This window comes from Eubalaena glacialis, chromosome 6, assembly GCF_028564815.1.
Source record: "Eubalaena glacialis isolate mEubGla1 chromosome 6, mEubGla1.1.hap2.+ XY, whole genome shotgun sequence".
Classification (NCBI taxonomy): domain Eukaryota; kingdom Metazoa; phylum Chordata; class Mammalia; order Artiodactyla; family Balaenidae; genus Eubalaena; species Eubalaena glacialis.
Genome location: NC_083721.1, coordinates 68,056,981 through 68,075,868, shown reverse-complemented (window position 1 = coordinate 68,075,868; position 18,888 = coordinate 68,056,981). Strand labels below are relative to the sequence as shown.

General features: G+C 36.9%; 1 protein-coding gene across 3 annotated transcripts in view; it reads right to left on the bottom strand.

The window, feature by feature from the left end:
- Positions 1-18,888, bottom strand: part of STXBP5L (syntaxin binding protein 5L) — a 366,549-nt gene that overhangs the window by 273,033 nt on the left and 74,628 nt on the right. For all 3 annotated transcript variants that reach the window (XM_061193153.1, XM_061193151.1, XM_061193152.1), the window contains exons 3-4: positions 8,062-8,143; positions 4,542-4,642 (exon numbers count right to left, since the gene is read on the bottom strand). In XM_061193153.1, coding sequence (XP_061049136.1) covers positions 4,542-4,642; positions 8,062-8,143 — 183 coding nt within the window. The remainder of the gene's footprint in view (positions 1-4,541; positions 4,643-8,061; positions 8,144-18,888) is intronic.

Sequence of the window (18,888 nt, the reverse complement as noted above, 5' to 3'; positions counted from 1 at the left end):
GCGGATAGACACTGAGTGTCCAGGGGACAGGAGTGGAAGAAAGATCCTTCACTGTACATACAACTTTTATCTTTTGACTGTCAAACCAGGCAAATATGTTAATTACTTAAGAAAATTTTAAAAGAAAAGTAATTCAGATTATCTTTACAAAGCAATAAAATATTTTAAATTGGGGTTATAAATAGTGTCCCCAAAAGCCAACTTTGATGGGTCAAGTTTGCTAGAGATTTCAGAAATAAGGTTCTTAATAACATATTCCTTCCTGGCGGTTTAGCTAATATTCCTTAGAAGTATTCTGACAATATTAATTAGCAGAACACCACAGATAGAAAAAATAAACTCTGATATAATCAGTACAAATACTTTATAATCTGTATATTATAGCCTATCTGTTGAATTTTACTTGAAAACCATATAAAACAATTCTAGGCTTTCCCCAACGTTACATGATTTATTATCAGTGATAGCAAGGACTGTTAATATGCCTGAAATGTAAATGTTTGATTTTATTCATTTTTCAGATCATGCATCACAGAAATCAAAAGTTTTTCTTCCATATTTAGGTTGATAAACTCAGATATGAGAGGAACCCAAAGATCATCCACCAGAAGCAGCTGGAATATCTAAACCTATTTCTCAACAATCTAAGCCTGGTTGCTACCTTCAAAGACTATAAAACCAAAGACTGAAGTTGCCCTAATTTAAAAAAAACTAAAATTTACGAACTATATAAACTAAATATGTATATATGTACATGGCATAAGCATAAAGATACATAAAGAATACTGCCCAACATTCCAGTTCTACAAGGATTAAGTTGCAACCCACTGCAATCACCCACTGACAGTGCCCCCAGAGGGGAATTCAGGACAGAGAAAAACAGGATGGAGCATTCTGTGTTTTAGATATATGGTCCCTAGACAGTTAAGATTCATATCTAAGGAAGAATTTCAATGACCCCAGATTCTTGCATCTTCCCATACATAGAAAAGCACTTAAATCATTAACTTGAGATGTCTGTTCTTTGTGATTAGCAGTAATCTTTTATGCTTGACTACATGTATTTCCCAGCCAAAAAATTAATATATATACTGGCTCCTCCCCTATGGTTTTGGAGCAGTTCCTCAGAGCTGAGAGGCTATCTCCCAGCTACAGTCCTCAGTAAGACCCTCAATAAAACTTCACTCACAACTCTCATATTGTGTGTCTTTCTTTCAGTTTATAAGTATATAGAAATGTATACAGTTAAATGGCTGATTTAAGAGGGCTTAGAGTTCCCAAAGATGCTTGGTTAAATTCTCCTTCATTGACTTAAGCCCTGCATTCACGATACATTTAAAGATATTTTCCCCTCCACAATAAATTGTGATATTAATGATTATTCTCAAGTTCAAGATAATTAATTTATCTTTCACAAAAAGATAAATATCACATTTTTGTAAGCATTAAAATAGGTAATGTCAGACAGCATTGTCTTTTAATTTCATGTAAAAGAATGAAGATAGAACACTCCCTAACACCATACACAAAAATAGACTCCAAATGGATTAAAGACCTAAATGTAAGACCAGACACTATAAAACTCTTAGAGGAAAACATAGGCAGAACACTCTTTGATATAAATCAGAGCAAGATCTTTTTTGACTCACCTCCTAGAGTAATGAAAATAAAACAAAAAATAAACAAATGGGACCTAACTAAACTTAAAAGCTTTTGCACAGCAAAGGAAACCATAAAAAAAATGAAAAGACAACCCTCAGAATGGGAGAAAATATTTGCAAACGAAGCAACTGACAAGGGGTTAATCTCCAAAGTCTACAAACAGCTCATTCAGCTCAATATCAAAAAAACAAACAGCCCAAAGAAAAAATGGGCGGAAGACCTAGATAGACACTTCTCCAAAGAAGACATACAGATGGCCAAGAGGCACATGAAAAGATGCTCAACATCACTAATTGTTAGAAAAATGCAAATCAAAACTACAATGAGGTATCACCTCACACTGGTCAGAATGGCCATCATCAAAAAAACCTACAAACGATAAATGCTGGAGAGTGTGTAGAGAAAAGGTAACCCTCCTACACTGTTGGTGGGAATGCAAATTGGCACAACCACCATGGAGAACAGTATGGAGATTCCTCAAAAAACTAAAAATGGAACTACCATATGACTCAGTAATCCCACTCCTGGGCATATACCCGGAGAAAACCATAATTCAGAAAGATACATGCACCCCAATATTCATTACAGCACTATTTACAATAGCCAGGACATGAAAGCAACCTAAATGTCCATCAACAGAAGAATGAATAAAGAAGATGTGTTACATATATACAGTGGAATATTACTCAGCCATAAAAGGAACGAAATAGTGCCATTTGCAGAGACGTGGACAGACCCAGAGACTGTCATACAAGTGAAATAAGTCAGAAGGAGAAAAACAAATATCGTATAATATCACTTATATGTGGAGTCTAGAAAAATGTTATAGATGAACTTATTTGCAAAGCAGAAATAGAGACACAGATGTAGAGAACAAACTTATGGATACCAAGGGGAGTGGGTGGGATTAAGTAGGAGATTGGGATTGATATATATACACTACTATGTATAAAATAGATAACTAATGAGAACCTACTGTATAGCACAGGGAACTCTACTCAATGCTCTGTGGTGACCTAAATGGGAAAGAAATCTAAAAAAGAGGGGATATATGTATACGTATAACTGATTCACTTTCCTGTACAGCAGAAACTAACAAAACATTGTAAAGCAACTGTACTCCAATAAAAATTAATTTAAAAAAATAGGCAGTGCCTGCAAAGTTCCTAAGATTTAAACTTGTCCCAAATCTGTGAGCTTGGTCTTTTATGTTCCTACCAGTTAAATATACCTCAAATGAGTTAATAAAATTATAATTGGAAATCATCACCATCAATCATTTCTTCTCCCCAAAATGGCTATAAAAGAGGCCAGAACATTTCCTTCAACATTCCAATTGTGAGGGGAAAAAAACTCACTCTGCCTATCTACACAAAAGGGTAGGGCCAGATCTACTCAAAACACTGACAAACAAAAAATCTTACAAGCAGAGAAAGAGATAAAATCAATATGGCAATATCTGAGTAGGTAATATTTTCAGTGGTAAAGGTACAAGGAACAGTATAACAACTCTTGACTGACCTTTCAATTTTTCATATCCTGAAATGTTTGCTACATTACTTATTTTAAAATTTAAAATAAAATAACCAAAATTAGATCTAATATAAAGAAAGAAGTCCTATCTAGTTTTAGCAAATAGCTAAAATATAAATTTCCTCCTCTCAAAAAAATACTGGATTAATAAAAACTTCCATTGATGCTGAATCCCAAAATACTGTGGACATAATACTCATGAATACTACTCAGAATATTGAAGGTTAATGATTCAAATATTACAGTATGCATACAAGAAGAAAAAGAAAAAGCTCCAGATAGAAAAAGGAAGAATGTCTGTATAGCTGCCATCCTTTTTTCTCATCAAACCTATAAAAACAGGTTTACTTCATTAAGCTCTGCCCATACAGTGATGATTCCTTATGAACTACCACCATTCAACAAAATAAAATAAGCACTTTCTTGAGCTCTCAGCAGTGGCTGCCTGTCTCTATTATCTACCTAACTCAGTTTTGACTAGTACTTGCTAATCTGTGTAAATTTACTTCTCAGAGGTTTCTTTTCCTTTCATTAATATCAATTTTTCCTGTGATAGCCCTTCTCAATCACACCAAAAAGTTTGACTGTTTCCCAAATAATAAACAAATATCAGATTATTTAATAGTTAAATAACAGATACAGATAATAAAATACAAATTTTACTTCATCTCAAGGTGGATTATCAGCTAAGTAGATGTCTGTTATATTCTAGCTCTGGTTGAAACCAACACTAGAAACATTACAATTTGGGACAATTTGTTACAAATAAAATCTAATAACATTTTCCACATCCATTCATAAAATTTTCTTTTTCCAATTATTATTTCATTCTAAAATGAGAGAATTTGAATTCTGATCAATTCACCATCTTTGAAAATATTAATCTTAGATGTGCAATGTTGCGCAACACTTAGTACCAATATTTTTGGATGTCTAAAACCTCTGTCTCATATTTTTTTAAGGTAAAAAATATTTAAGCAAAAGGTTGAAAGTGTAGGAGGTAACTTCCATGATCAAAAGGTGTAGAAATACATTTAGTATTTACTTGACTTTTAAATTTTAGGTCTGGGTTTTCAGCACCTTGACCTAAGGAAAAGAACACATCATTGGTGAAGTCCTAGTTTATAGCAAGGAGAACAAGAATGCTAGGAGTTCCCCATTAGAAAAGGACTGAATCTATATCAATTATGAATTTTCTATGAAAATAAACTATTATAAAAGTAAGCATAAATATTATTTCTAGCTATTAATATTATTTTTTAAATTCTTTCAAAAATTAACCTGAAACTTGCTCGGGAAATAATTTTCTTACACATTAAGAAATTGTTTAACTCTTACATTCTTACCGTTCTCTGTTAAATTTAAGAGAATGAAGAATAGCTGGCCTTTTTTGTCTAAGGTTCCACAAATGAAGTGTATCATCTGAACCTGCACTGACCAAAGCACCCTGGAACAAAATGAAGACAAAGTGAGTGATTTACTTAATTTATGTTTTTTTTTTGTGAAGCAAAAACAAGCTAATTTACTGAATTTTTCACTGCTTTTAATGTTATTTGTATTTATATAATGTAGAAATACAAGGAAGGACAATGCACATACTTCAGTCAGGAAGCCTAAGAATGCTAACAGTAGAAGAAGCAGGTAAACTACTGTATATGGATTGGTGAGAATGATTAGTTCAAGGAATATGCATTTATCAATAGAGGGATTATTATAAGAATCATTGTGACTATTAAAGATTTCTTATATTTTCTTTGGGAAAAACTAAGTTTAATTTTTTTGTTGTTTTTACTATTTACACATATACCATGTAGCTCTACAGAAAAGCAAATATCCAACCCAGTTTTAAATTGCAATCTGGTCATATATAAATACACTGTTTGTAAAAATTTTCTGTATAGTTAAGAAGTATATAGTCTTCCTAGAAGTATATAGTCTTCCTAAAAATTTTCTATATAGTTAAGAAGTATATAGTCTTCCTATATAGTATATTTGATATAATTTAATTTGTTTTCTTACTTCAAGAAGCTTCATCTATGACAAAAGAAAACATCTGTAATAAAAGAAAATATTTCTCCAACTAGAATTCAGTATAACTACAAAAATAATACTAAGATCCTTTTTATACAAAGCCTCCAAATAAAAATGAATCCTACTTCAAATACAATAGGATGGGTTCTACCTATTAGTATGGCAGACACCATATGGCAGAAAATTAGCTGCCATGTATGACTTCATATACATATTTTAAACTATTTATTTTACTGAGTTAAGTAAGATCATCTTAAACTATGTCAGAACTTTTGCCATTATGAGTTTCCCGGCAAAAAAACATCAATGCTTGCCCTATGTCAGAGCCTGAAGCTACTCTAGAGTATTGAATGTGTTCTGTAAAAGTGATCTTGCACAATTATGGTAGTCCTGAGATACCTAAAATTCTTTTCATACTTTACAAAGTACTCGGTTACAAGTAACCTTTCACAGTTTATTAAATCAATCACAGATATAAAAATGATCAACCATGTAGATGTTAGGAAGAACTATATTGAAATTCCTAGAATTTACTTCTTCTTTAGGAATTAGAGGAGAGAAGAATATAGGAATCTAAATGCCCTTCCATAACAATTCCTATGACAAACATATGCTCATGTAGCCTATGATGGTTCTCTTGATATTATATACCTATGATTTTAGTCTCAAAGAAAAATAACTTTTAAAACAATAATCATAATCAGAGAGTATAACCATTAAAATGTTTAAAAATGTGTACAATTTGCATATTTGTATATAAATATGTAAATACACATATTCAAAGAGGTATACATTGATATATACATTTTAAAATGAACTCATAGATAATTACATTCATGCAATAAAATGTATCCTACACGTGCCTTGAGAATTTTTGTGTTTGTCTGCTTTTTTTGTAAACTGTTCTCAAGTGTTCTACATATTCAAATTAGAAAATTATTAGGACTGCTTGGAAGTACTTGATGAACTACAATTTTTTTTTGAGATATAGAATAGTGATCTCATGTCTCAGGAAAGTGGAAACTCATTTGGGATAGGGTGAAGATAGACTATGATATATGAAATTAATAAAACATTCTCTATAGTAAATAGTTATGTGTTATACAAAAGATATAATATGCCAAAGGCAATGAAAGTAAAATAAATCAGATGTTCAATAATATCTCAGTGTAATAGCTGAATAAATCTAGGAAGGAAGTCAGTATTAATAATCCTATGATAGAACTAGGAGATAACTTAGCATTTGAGGGAAGTGAACAGAACCACTGAACAGCGCCAACAGAAATATAAGACACATGAAAGTAAGCACATCGGCAGGGTGTCTAGGGCTCATTTACAAAAGCAAATCCATAAGAAGCACTAATAATGAAGATCTGTGAAAAGATTAAAAACTGAATGAAAACACAGGTCAAGAGGTCAGAAGCTGGGAAGTTTGGAAAAAGGTACAGAAGTTGAGTATAAGGCAGATCAAGGTGAGCAGTTTAGGATAGACAATGTAAACACTGGAAAGACGTTGAAGGCTTGCCTTTATCTCTTCTTAGTTATGTAACAGCACAGAGGCAAACTTACAGCCTTGAAGACAATTCTCAGAGGACAGGACACAGAGAAAATCACCTGGAAACAATTTATGCCTGCCAGTAAACATCCATGCAGAAGGCAAAAGGCTGAGATCTCTCAACTAGGAGCTATAGAGTAACACTGAGACTTCAAAAAGGTTGTCAGTCTAGATACTAAAGACTAGTTATTACGATAAAACATTTTTTTAATGTTTCCCCTGCTCTTCCTTATTTCCCTCTCTCGTTTTGGTACCCCACAGCAAGTATGCCTACAACATGAAATATGCTAGGCTTGTCAACAAGGAGAATCTCACAGCCTTCTGAGAAAGATTTTTGAGCTAAGAGAAGTAAAAAGTGGACATTTCCCAATATCACAAATTTTTCATGCCTCAGGTATCTCTAGTATAAAGTTATATGAAACATTTCACCCATGTTTATGAATAAAAATTCTTAGAATATATATATGCAAATATATAGAGATACTGAATAAAAGATCATCATTCATGCCACAAGAAACAACCAGTGATACCTCTTTTTTTTTTCTTTCGACACACTGAGTTCAATCTCCTAAGTGCCCAAATTTGGTATGTCATAAACTCTTAAAACATTTTTGCATTGACTGGATCACTTAACATAAAAGAGTTCAAAAGACTCAAGGATCCATTGTAAAAATATGAGTCAAGAAGGCCTTAAGTAGCCTTCAACTACTGGAAGACCTACAAACTTTCTGAGCTTTACAAACTTTGTCTTTAGGGAGTTCCTCATCACCATAGGTCTATAAAAATAGAAGTAGGGTAGGCAGCCAATTGTTATAAAGCTATGCATATGTATACCAACAAATGAATATGGAGATATATACAGACAAAGAAGCCCAAAGTAAATAACTGAAAAGATTACTTAATGGAAGATAAAGACAAAACATGAAAATTAACGCTGGATTAGAAAACAAATTGGTGGGAGGAGAGTGTGTAGAGGGAGAGTTTAATGGTCAGTCTAGCAATCAAAGGATTTTAGTAATTTTTTAAAAACCATTTAAACAATTAATCTATAAATTATACTACGCAATCACAATAACAGGATCTTCTGGTACATACAAAATTTTTCCTTTAAAATTTAATAAACTGACAAATACAAGAGTACAGTCTTCTATGAAAAATGTAACCATGAACAATATTGCATACGTATAATCTTTAAGCATGTAGAAAAATAATATTAAAAAGATTACACAATGTGTGTGTGTTTGTGTGTGTGAGATAGAAATATCTAAGAAAATCCTTACCTCATTGATCAAGAATTGGAGCTGCAGAACAGCTGCACCACTTTCATGTTGACAATAACAATCAACGCCAGGTCTCCCAAGTCTAAAATAATTAAAGTCAAGGATTCTAACATTTTAATTAGCATTAATATTAATGTGTAAAGAAAAAACTAACTTACTTAGCAACTGATATTTGGCTTACTAGTTATCTTTATTTTTGTAAATAAAGAGTTGAAAAATCTTGGTCTTAGTTGATGGAAATTACATTATATAGCATTGTTTGTCAGCAAAATGGCTGGATAAAATGTCCCTCGTACATAACCAACCCTCCTCAACAACAATAATTTTGCATCTACACTCACAGACAAAAGTGCCTTCACAGGAGCTTCAGGATCCAGGTTGGAGATTGTGAAACCCTGGTGCAGTCCAAGAATGAAGAGAGCCATTTTGAGGAGACAGGCTTGCACTTAGGCAGGTGACTCACTGACTGTGGTCTCAGCTATAGAAACAGAAATAGCTCTGTACCCCTGAGAACTTAGCTACAGCTCCATTTGGCTCTGGGTCTGTCACCAGCATATGCCACATGTCAAGGGACCCAAAGGAGTCACACTCATTCATGTATAGGTAATAGGCATAATAAAGAACTTAAAGAACTTGTTCCTGGCTGTAGAACAGGAAGTGACCTTTGAACCAGCTCCAGCCTCACTAGGCTGCGGTGTGGGAACCCCTGAAGGTAAGCCCCTGGAAGTAAGGTACAGTCCGTCAGACTGTGGATTCTGAAACGGCCTGTAACAGAGCTCCAGCAAGTCCCAGCCACAGTCTAGAAACAATCATGCTGGCAAAGGAACCCTATAGGAAACACGCTTGTCTGTACCCTCTAAGATCCTAAAAGGGGTTTATACTCAGCTCAAGCCCCCTCACTGCCACAGTCTTCTAGAATTTCTGCTTGCACAAAGACCAGGCAGGAGACACTCCTGTCTCTGCCCCCTGGAGTTCCTGAAAAGGCCCTGTATGTGACTCCAGCTTCCTCATAACTACAGTCTGCCAGTCTACGGCAGTCCTGAGGGTCCAAGGTCTCAGTAGGAAACACCCCTGGCTGCAACCTTGGAGATCTGAAAGGGCCCTACACTGAGTCCTAGCCCCTCCCAACTGCAGGCTGTGAACAGTTCTGTTGCCACAGGTACCCAACAGGACACACTCCTGTCTGCACTCCCAGAGATCCTGAAAGGGCCTAATACTCCCAACCACAATCCACAAGCAGTCCTGGCACAGGGACCTGTCAGAAGACATAACTGCACTCCAAGAGATCCTGAAAGGGCCCTACACTCAACTCCAGCACCTCAGGCCACAGTCAGGGACCAATTCAGCCCATCCAGTGATCTGGAGGGAGACATACCCATCCATGACTGCAGAGCAAATCTTGGCTGTGGAATCTGAAACAGCATTGAGGCTCAGTTTCAGCACCTCTCAGCCACAGTCCAGGGTCAGTCCTGTCCATCCAGGGACCCATCCAGTGACCAGGCAGCAGTCCACCCAAGATCTGGCAGGAGCCACACCCACCATTTACCTGGTAATAGGCTTGCTATCTGGGGACCCATACATGGACCCTAAAGCAGACCCTTGTCCCAGTCCCACCCTACTGAACAAGGTACTGCAGGTAGTCACATCTACCCGGGGACTGGAAGGGATCCACACCAGCATAAGACCCAGTATCAAGCCCACAAATCATAGATGCTACTGCAGACCCAGCAAAAGCCTCAAAACTGGCTCCAATGCAGCACAACTGCAATTATGGAAGTAATCATATCAGCTTCGGAAACAAACAGAAGGTCTTTATCTTCTGCAACCAGTCTGTAAAGACTGGAAGAGGTGTTTGCTTCACAAATGCACAGACACCAATGTAAGTCTACATAGACAACAAAGAATTATGCAAGTATGACACCACCAAAGGAAAGGAATAGAGCTCCAGCAACTGACCCCAAAGAAATAGAAATTTATGATTTCCCTGACAAAGAATGTAAAATAATCATCTTAAACTGTATGAAATGCAAGAAAACACAGATATACAACTGAGCAAAATCAGGAAAACAATTTATGAACAAAATGCATTTAATAAAGAAATGGAGAGAGATCAAGATGGTGGAGTAGAAGGACATTGGGCTCACCTCCCCCAATGAATGAATCAAAAACAGATCTACACGTGGGCAACTCTAGCTGAAAACAAACTAGAGACTGGCAGAAAGGCTCTTTTACAACCAAGGCTATAAAGAAAGACCCACATGGAGTCGGGTAAGAAGGGAGGAGAGGGGATCAGGCTGGGACCAGTTCTTGTAGCAGGAAACAGAGAAGAGGAAGGGGCTATCACAGGTTGGGAGATCCTCCCTGGGGACTGAGGGGTTTGAACTACATATTGGGCACCCCAGCCATTGGGTTGGACATCAGGTAGATGAGTCCCCTGAGCAGGTTTAAAAACCAGTGGGATATACCAGAGTTGGAAGAAACTGAGACTCCACTCACGCATGCTTGCTTACTCCCAGGAACAAGGTGGAGAAAGTAGGCTGAAAACGCCCCAGGGCTCTGGCCAGTTTCCCACTACTGCCCCAGTGCACCCCAGCCTGCACCTGGAGACTGCTGCAGCCCCTCTTGCTCCAGCACATCTCTCCACTAGGGCAAAGGCTGCCACTGCTAAGGAATAACATACTTGGAGGTGATGGAGCTGGTGTGCAACCAGCCCTGAATCTGAACAGGGTGAGGGCGGCCACTGCTGGTGTGTGGGGAGGAAGCAGTTTGGGAGCAGCCTGGGGCTCTGACTCCTGTATGGGAACCAACCCAGTAGGCACCCTGGCCCACGGCAGGCAGTTGCTCCAGCTCCTCTTGCTCCAGAACTGCTCTCCGCTAGGGTGAAGGTACACACACTTGGAGGAAGCAGAGCCAGCTAGGGCCAGGCCCTGCTTCTAAACAGGGCAAGGGAGGATGTTTCTGGTGAGCACATGAAGGCAGCGGATCAGAAATGGCCTGGGGCTCTGACTGGCTTGCTGGGACCATACCAGGGCATACCCCAGCCCCACTGGGGGCTGCTCAAGCCCCTTTTCCTCTTATGTTCCCTTCCACTGGGGTGGAGATGCCAACACCAGGGGCAGGGGAGAGTGCACACTTAGAGGGAATGGAACCAGCTCCAATCGACACATGGGACTTCAGCTCCAGCATCTTGGGCCCCAAACCCACTCCCATAGGGTGGTGATAGTCACTGAGCATAGAAGAAAACCAGGCTCACACCTGGCTCTGGCTCTAGCCCCTCCACCTCCACCCCTGCCTCCCAGCAAGGTGGTAGCTGCTAGCACACCCAAAGGGAAGATGTGACCTGTGCTCACTTCAGATTAGCAATCCCAAGAAAGCCACTGAGCATGTGAAGACTGCATGGGGATGCTGTCACACAGGACACCCCTGCAAGACTGAAATAGGTAACTGTTTCACCTAATTTTGTAAAGACAAAGAAAGTTAAGCAAAATGAGAAGACAAAGGAATTTGTTTCAAGCAAAAGAACAAGAAACAAAGCCCTGAAAAAACAACTAATGAAACAGAGATAAATTGCCAGATAAAGAGTTCAAAGCATTAGTAATAAGAATGCTAACTGAACTTGGAAAGAGAATAGATGAACACAGTGAGAATTCTAACAAGGAACTAGAAAATATAAAAAAGAACCAGTCAGAGAAAAAGAATATAATAACTGGAATGAAAAACATACTAGAAGGATTTAACAGCAGACTAGGTGATGCAGAAGAATGCATAGGCAATCTGTAAGATAGAATAATGGAAATCACCCAATCATAACAGCAAAAAGAAAAATAAATTTTAAAAGGTAAGGATAGTTTAAGGGATCACTGGGGCAACATCAAGCATACTAACATTTGCATTATAGGGGTTCAAGAAGGAGCGATAGAGAAAGGGGTTGAAAATGTGTTTGATGAAATTATGGCTAAAAAATTTTCAAGCCTGAAGAAGGAAACAGACATCCAGGTATAGGAAGCACAGAGGGTCCCAAACAAAATGAACTGAAGAGACCCACACCAAGAGATATCATAATTAAAATGGAAAAAGTTAAAGATAAAGAGAGAATTCTAAAGGCAGCAAATGAAAAACAAAGAGTCACATACAAGGGAATGTCCATAAGGCTATCAGCTGATTATTCTACAGATTTTGCAGGCCAGAAGGGAGTGGCATGATATATTTAAAGTGCTGAAAGGGGAAACCTACAACCTGGGATACTCTGTCCCACAAGATTATCATTCATAAATGAAGGAGAGAAAAAAATTTCTCAGACAAGCAAAAACTAAAAGAGTTCATCAATACTAACTAAATTGACCCTAAAAGAAATGTTAAAGCGTCTTCCCTAAATGGAAAAGAAATGGCTACAACAAGAAGTAAGAATTTATAGGAAAGGAAAAACCCCGCTAGTAAAGGCAAATATATAGTAAAGACTGTGGATCAACCACTTAAATAAGCTAGTGTGAAGATTAAAAGACAAAAATTGTAAAATCAACTATAACTACAATAAACAGTTAAGGGGTAAATATGAAGATGTAAAATATGACATCAAAAACAGAAAACATGGGGGAGGGGAGTAAAAAATGTAGATCTTTTAGAATGTGTTTAAACTTAAATGACTACTGCTTTGGAAGAAGTAGACATAGTTATAGGTCAACATATATAAACTCCATGTTAACCACAAATCAAAACCATACAATAGGCAATAGGTACACAAAAACTAGAGAGAGAGGAACACAAGCATACCACACACACACACACACACACACACACACACACACACAAAACTATCAAACCACAGGGGAAGAAATTAAAATAAGAAGAAAAGAACAGAGAAGAACAAAAACAACAACAAACAAGTAACAAAAAACAAGTAACAAAATGGAAATAAGTACATACCAATCAATGCTCTCTTTATATGTCAATGGATTAAATGCTCAAATCAAAAGATATAAGGTGCTGATTATATTACAAAAAAACCAGGACACACCTATATCCTGGCTATAAGAGACTCACTTCAAAGCTAAAGGCACCCAGACTAAAAGCGAGGGAATAGAAAACGATATTTCATGCAAATGCAAACGACAGGAAAGATGGGAGTAGCAATACTCTCATCTGACAAAATCAACCACAAAAGAAAAAGAAGGGCATTATATAATGATAAAGGGATCAATACAAGTAGAGGATATAACACTCGTTAACATATATACAGCTAATATAGGAGCACATAAGTAAATGAAGCAAATATTAACAGACGTAAAGGGAGAAATTGACAATAATACAATAATAGTAGGGTACTTTAACATCCTCTTACATCAGTAAACAGATTATCCAGAAAAAAAATTAAGAAACAGTAGTCTTAAATGATACATTAGACCAACTGGACTTAATAGGTATCTAAAGGACTTTATGTCACCAAATAGCAGACTACACATTCTCTTCAAGGGTGCATGGAATGTTCTCCAGGACATATTACATGCTATGCCACGAAACATGTTTAAACAAATTTAAAAGGATAAAAAGACATCAAGCATTTTTTCTGAAAAAAAAAAAACTAGAAACTAATACAAAACTAGAAATCAATCACAGACAGAAAAATGGGTAAAAAAAAAAAAAAAATGGAGAACTAAACAACATGCAACTAAAAAGCCAATAGATCAATGAAGAAATCGTAAAATACCTCAAGACAAATAAAACTAAAAATGCAACTTTCCAAAATCTATGGGACACACACAAAAAAAGCCGTTTTAAGAGGGAAGTTTACAGTGATATAGGCCTTCATCAAGAAATAAGAAAAATCTCAAATGAACAACCTAACCTACCATCTGAAAGAATTAAAAAAAAAAAAAGAAGAAGAAGAAACAAAGCCCAAAGTCAGGAGAAGGAAGGAAATAATAAAGATCAGAAAGGAAATAAATAAAATAGTGACCCCCCACAAAAAAACCAGAAAAATCAATAAAACCAAGAACTGAATTTTCGAAAAGATAAACAAAATTGATAAGTTTATAGCTAGGCTCATCAAGAAAAAAAAAGACAAGATCCAAATTAACAACATAAGAAATAGGAGAATTTATAATCGATATCACAAAGGTACAAAAAAATCATAAGAGAATACTACAAACAGTTATATGCCAATAGATTGAACAACCTAGATAAAATAAACAAATTCTTAGAACCATATTCTTCCAAGACTGGTTCAGGAAGAGACAGACAATCTGAACAAACTATCACTAGTAGTGAAACTGAATTTATAATTTTAAAAAGCTCCCAGTAAACAAGAGTCCACGACCAAACCGCTTCACCAGGAAATTCTACCAAACATAAAAAGAAGAACTAATATCAATACCTGTCCTTCACAAACTATTCCAAAATAGTCAAGAAGAGGGAACACTTCCAAATTCACTCTATGAGGCCATTGTTATCCTAATACCTAAACCAAAGACACTGCAAAAAAAAAAAGAAAAAAAGAAAGAAAGAAAATTACAAAGGACAGAGACAAGATGGTGGAGTAGAGGGACGTGAGCTCACTGCTCTTATGAAAACACCAAAATCACAACTAACTGCTAAACAACTATCGACAAAAAACAAAACAAAATAAACAAAAAAAGCTGGAACCTACTAAAAAAATCCCCTATACCCAAAGACAAAGAAGAAGCCACAGTGAGACAGTAAGAGTGGTGCAACTGCTATAAAATCAAATCCCATACCCACCAGGTGGGCAACCCACAAACTGGAAAATAATTATACCACAGAAGTGAAAGTTCTGAGCCCCACATCAGGCTCCCCAGCCTGGGGGTCTGGCAATGGTGGCAATGGGAGGAGGATCCCCCAGAGAATCTGGCTTTGAAGGCCACCAGGGTTTGATTACAGGAATTCCAGAACTAGGGGAAACACAAACACCACTCTTGGAGGGGGCACGCAAGGTCTCGTGTGCATCAGAACGCATGGAAAAAGCAGTGATCTCATAAAAGACTGCGCCAGACCTATCTGCTGGTATTGTAGGGTCTCCTGTGGAGGTGGGAGAAGGCTGTGCTCATTACAGGGACAAAGACACTGACGGTGGCAGTTCTTGAGAGTACTCATTGGTGTAAGCCCTCCTGGAGACTGTCATTTTCTTAACACCTGGCCCCACCTTACAGCCTGCAGGCTCCAGTGCTGGGATGCCTCAGGCCAAACAACCAACAAGATGGGAAAACAGCTCCATCCATCAGCAGACAGGGTGTATAAAGTCTTCCTGAACCCACAGCCCTCTAGACACACCCCTTGGCACAGCCCTACCCACCAGAGGGACAAGACACAGCTCCACCCACCAGTGGGCAAGAACCAGTGTCCTGCACAAGCCTCTTAGCCTCATCCACTAGGGAGCAGACAGCAGAAGCAAGAAAAACTACAGCCCTGCAGCCAATGTAAAGGAAACCGCAATCACAGAAAGTTAGACAAAATGATATATGGCAGAGGAATAAGTCCCAGATGAAGGAACAAGATAAAACCCCAGAACAACAACTAAGCAAGGTGGAGATAGGCAATCTACCCAAAAAAGAATTCACAATAATAACAGTAAAGATGATCCAAGATCTCAGAAACAGTGGAGGCACAGATCGAGAAGACACAAGAAATGTTTAAAAAAGATCTAGAAGAACTAAAGAACAAACAAACAGAGATGAACAACACGATAACTGAAATGAAAAATACACTAGAAGGAATCAATAACAGAATAACTGAGGCAGAAAAGATAAGTGAACTGGAAGACAGAGTGGTGGAAATCACTGCTGCAGAACAGAATAAAGAAAAAAGAATGAAAAGAAACAAGGACAACCTAAGAGACTTCTGGGACAACATAAAATGCACCAACATTTGCATGATAGGGGTCCCAGAGGGAGAAGAGAGAGAAAAAGGCCCTCAGAAAATATTTAAAGAGATAACAGATGAAAACTTCCCTGACATGGGAAAGGAAACAGTCACCCAAGCCCAAGAAGCTCAGTGAGTCACAGGCAGGATAAACCCAAGGAGGAACATGCCGAGACACACAGTAATCAAATTACAAAAATTAAAGACAAAAAAAAAAAAAAAAAAAGACAAAGAAAAAATATTAAAAGCAACAAGGGAAAAGAAACAAATAACTTACAAGGAATCCCCACAAGGTTATCAGCTGTTTCTCAGGAGAAGCTCTGCAGGCCAGAAGGGAGTGCCATGATATATTTAAAGTGATGAAAGGAAAGAACCTACAACCAAGAATACTCTACCCAGCAAGGCTCTCATTCAGATTTGACAGTGAAATGAAAGCTTTACAGAAAAGCAAAAGCTAAGAGAACTCAGCATCACCAGAACAGCTCTGCAACAGATGCTTAAGGAACTTCTCTATAGGGAAAAGAAGAGACCAAAACTAGACACAAAAAAATTACGAATGGAAAACCTCTCTGGTAAAGAAAAACACACAGTAAAGGTAGGAAATCATCCACAAACAAATATGATATCAAAACCAGCATTCGTGAGAAGAGGAGAGCACAAATGCAGGATATTGAAAATGCATTTGAAATCAAAAGACCAGCAACGTAAAACAATATTGTTTCTATATAGACTGATATCAAAACCTCATGGTAAAAAAAAAAAAAAAAAAACCTCATGGTAACCCCAAACCAAAAAATCTACAATAGAGACACATGCAAAAAAGAAAAAGAAATCCAAATACAATGTTAAAGTTAGTCATCAAATCACAAAAGAAGAGAACAAAAGAGAAAGGGGAAAAAAAAGACTTACAAAAACAAATCTTAAACAATTAACTAAATGGCAATAAGAACATACATATCAGTAATTACCTTAAACGTAAATGGATTAAATGCCCCAATCAAAAGACATATACTTGCTGAATGGATACAAAAACAAGACCCGTATATATGCTGTCTACAAGAGACAAACTTCAGATCTAGGGACACATACAGACTGAAAGTGAGGGGATGGAAAGGTATTCCATAAGAATGGAAATCAAAAGAAAGCCAGAGTAGCAATACTCATATAAGACAAAAAGACATTAAAATAAAGACTGAAACAAGAGACAAAGAAGGACAAGGGATCAATCCAAGAAGAAGATATAACAGTGGAAAATATATATGCACCCAACATAGGAGCACCTCAATATATAAGGCAAATGCTAACAGTCATAAAAGGAGAAATCAACAGTAACACAATAACAGTGGGGGACTTTAACACCCCACTTTCATCAATGGACAGATCATCCAGAAAGAAAACCAATAAGGAAACACAGGCCTTAAATGACACGTTAGACCAGATGGACTTAACTGATAGTTATAGAGCATTCCATCCAAAAGCAGCAGAATACACATTCTTTTCAAATGCACATGGAACGTTGTTCAGGATAGATCACATGCTGGGCCACAAAGCAAGCCTTGGAAAATTTAAGAAAATTGAAATCATACCAGGCATTTTTACTGACCACAATGCTATGAGATTAAATATCAACTACAATAAAAAAAATTGTAAAAAACAAAACACTTGGAGGCTGAACAATATGCTACTAAAAAACCAATGGATCACTGAAGAAATCAAAGAGGAAATCAAAAAATACCTAGAGACAAATGAAAATGAAAGCATGATGATCCAACACCTAAGGGACACAGCAAAAGCAGTTCTAAGAGGGAAGTTTATAGCAATACAATCTTACCTAAGGAAACAAGGAAAATCTCAAATGAACAACCTAACCTTACACCTGAAGCAACTAGAGAAAGAAGAACAAACAAAACCCAAAGTTAGTACAAGGAAAGAAATCATAAGGATCAGAGGAGAAATAAATGAAATAGAGACAAAGAAAACAATAGAAAAGATCAATGAAACTAAAAGCTGGTTCTTCGAGAAGATAAACAAAATTGATAAACCTTTAGCCAGACTCATGAACATAAAAAGGGATAGGGCTCAAATCAATAAAATGAGAAATGAAAAAGAAGTTAAAGTGGACACCACAGAAATACAAAGCATCCTAAGAGACTACTACAAGCAACTATATGCCAACAAAATGGACAACCTAGAAGAAATGGACAAATTCTTAGAAAGCCACAACCTTCCAAGACTGAACCAGGAAGAAATAGAAAATATGAACAGACCAATCACAAGTACTGAAATTGAAACTGTGATTTAAAAACTCCTAGCAAACAAAAGATCAGGACCATATGACTTCACAGGTGAATTCTATCAAACATTTAGAGAAGAGTTAACACCTATCCTTCTGAAACTCTTCCAAAAAATGCAGAGGAAGGAACACTCCCAAACTCATTCTATGAGGTCACCATCAGCCTGATACCAAAACCAGACAAAGATGTCACAAAAAAAGAAAACTATAGGCCAATATCACTGATGAACATACATGCAAAAATCCTCAACAAAATACTAGCAAACAATCTAACAATACATTAAAAGGATCATACGCCATGATCAAGTGGGATTTATCCCAGAGATACAAGGGTTTTTCAATATCTGCAAAGCCATTAGTGTGATACACCACATCAACAAATTAAAGAATAAAAACCATATGATCATCTCAGTAGATGCAGAAAAAGATTTTAACAAAATCCAACACCCATTTATGATAAAAAACTCTCCAGAAAGTGGGCACTGAGGAACATATCTCAACATAATAAAGGCCATATACGACAAACCTACAGCTAACATGACAGTCAAAGGCAAAAAGCTAAAAGCATTTTACCTAAGTTCAGGAACAAGAGAAGGATGTCCACTCTTGCCACCTTTATTCAACATAGTTTTAGAAGTCCTAGCCATGGCAATCAGAGAAGA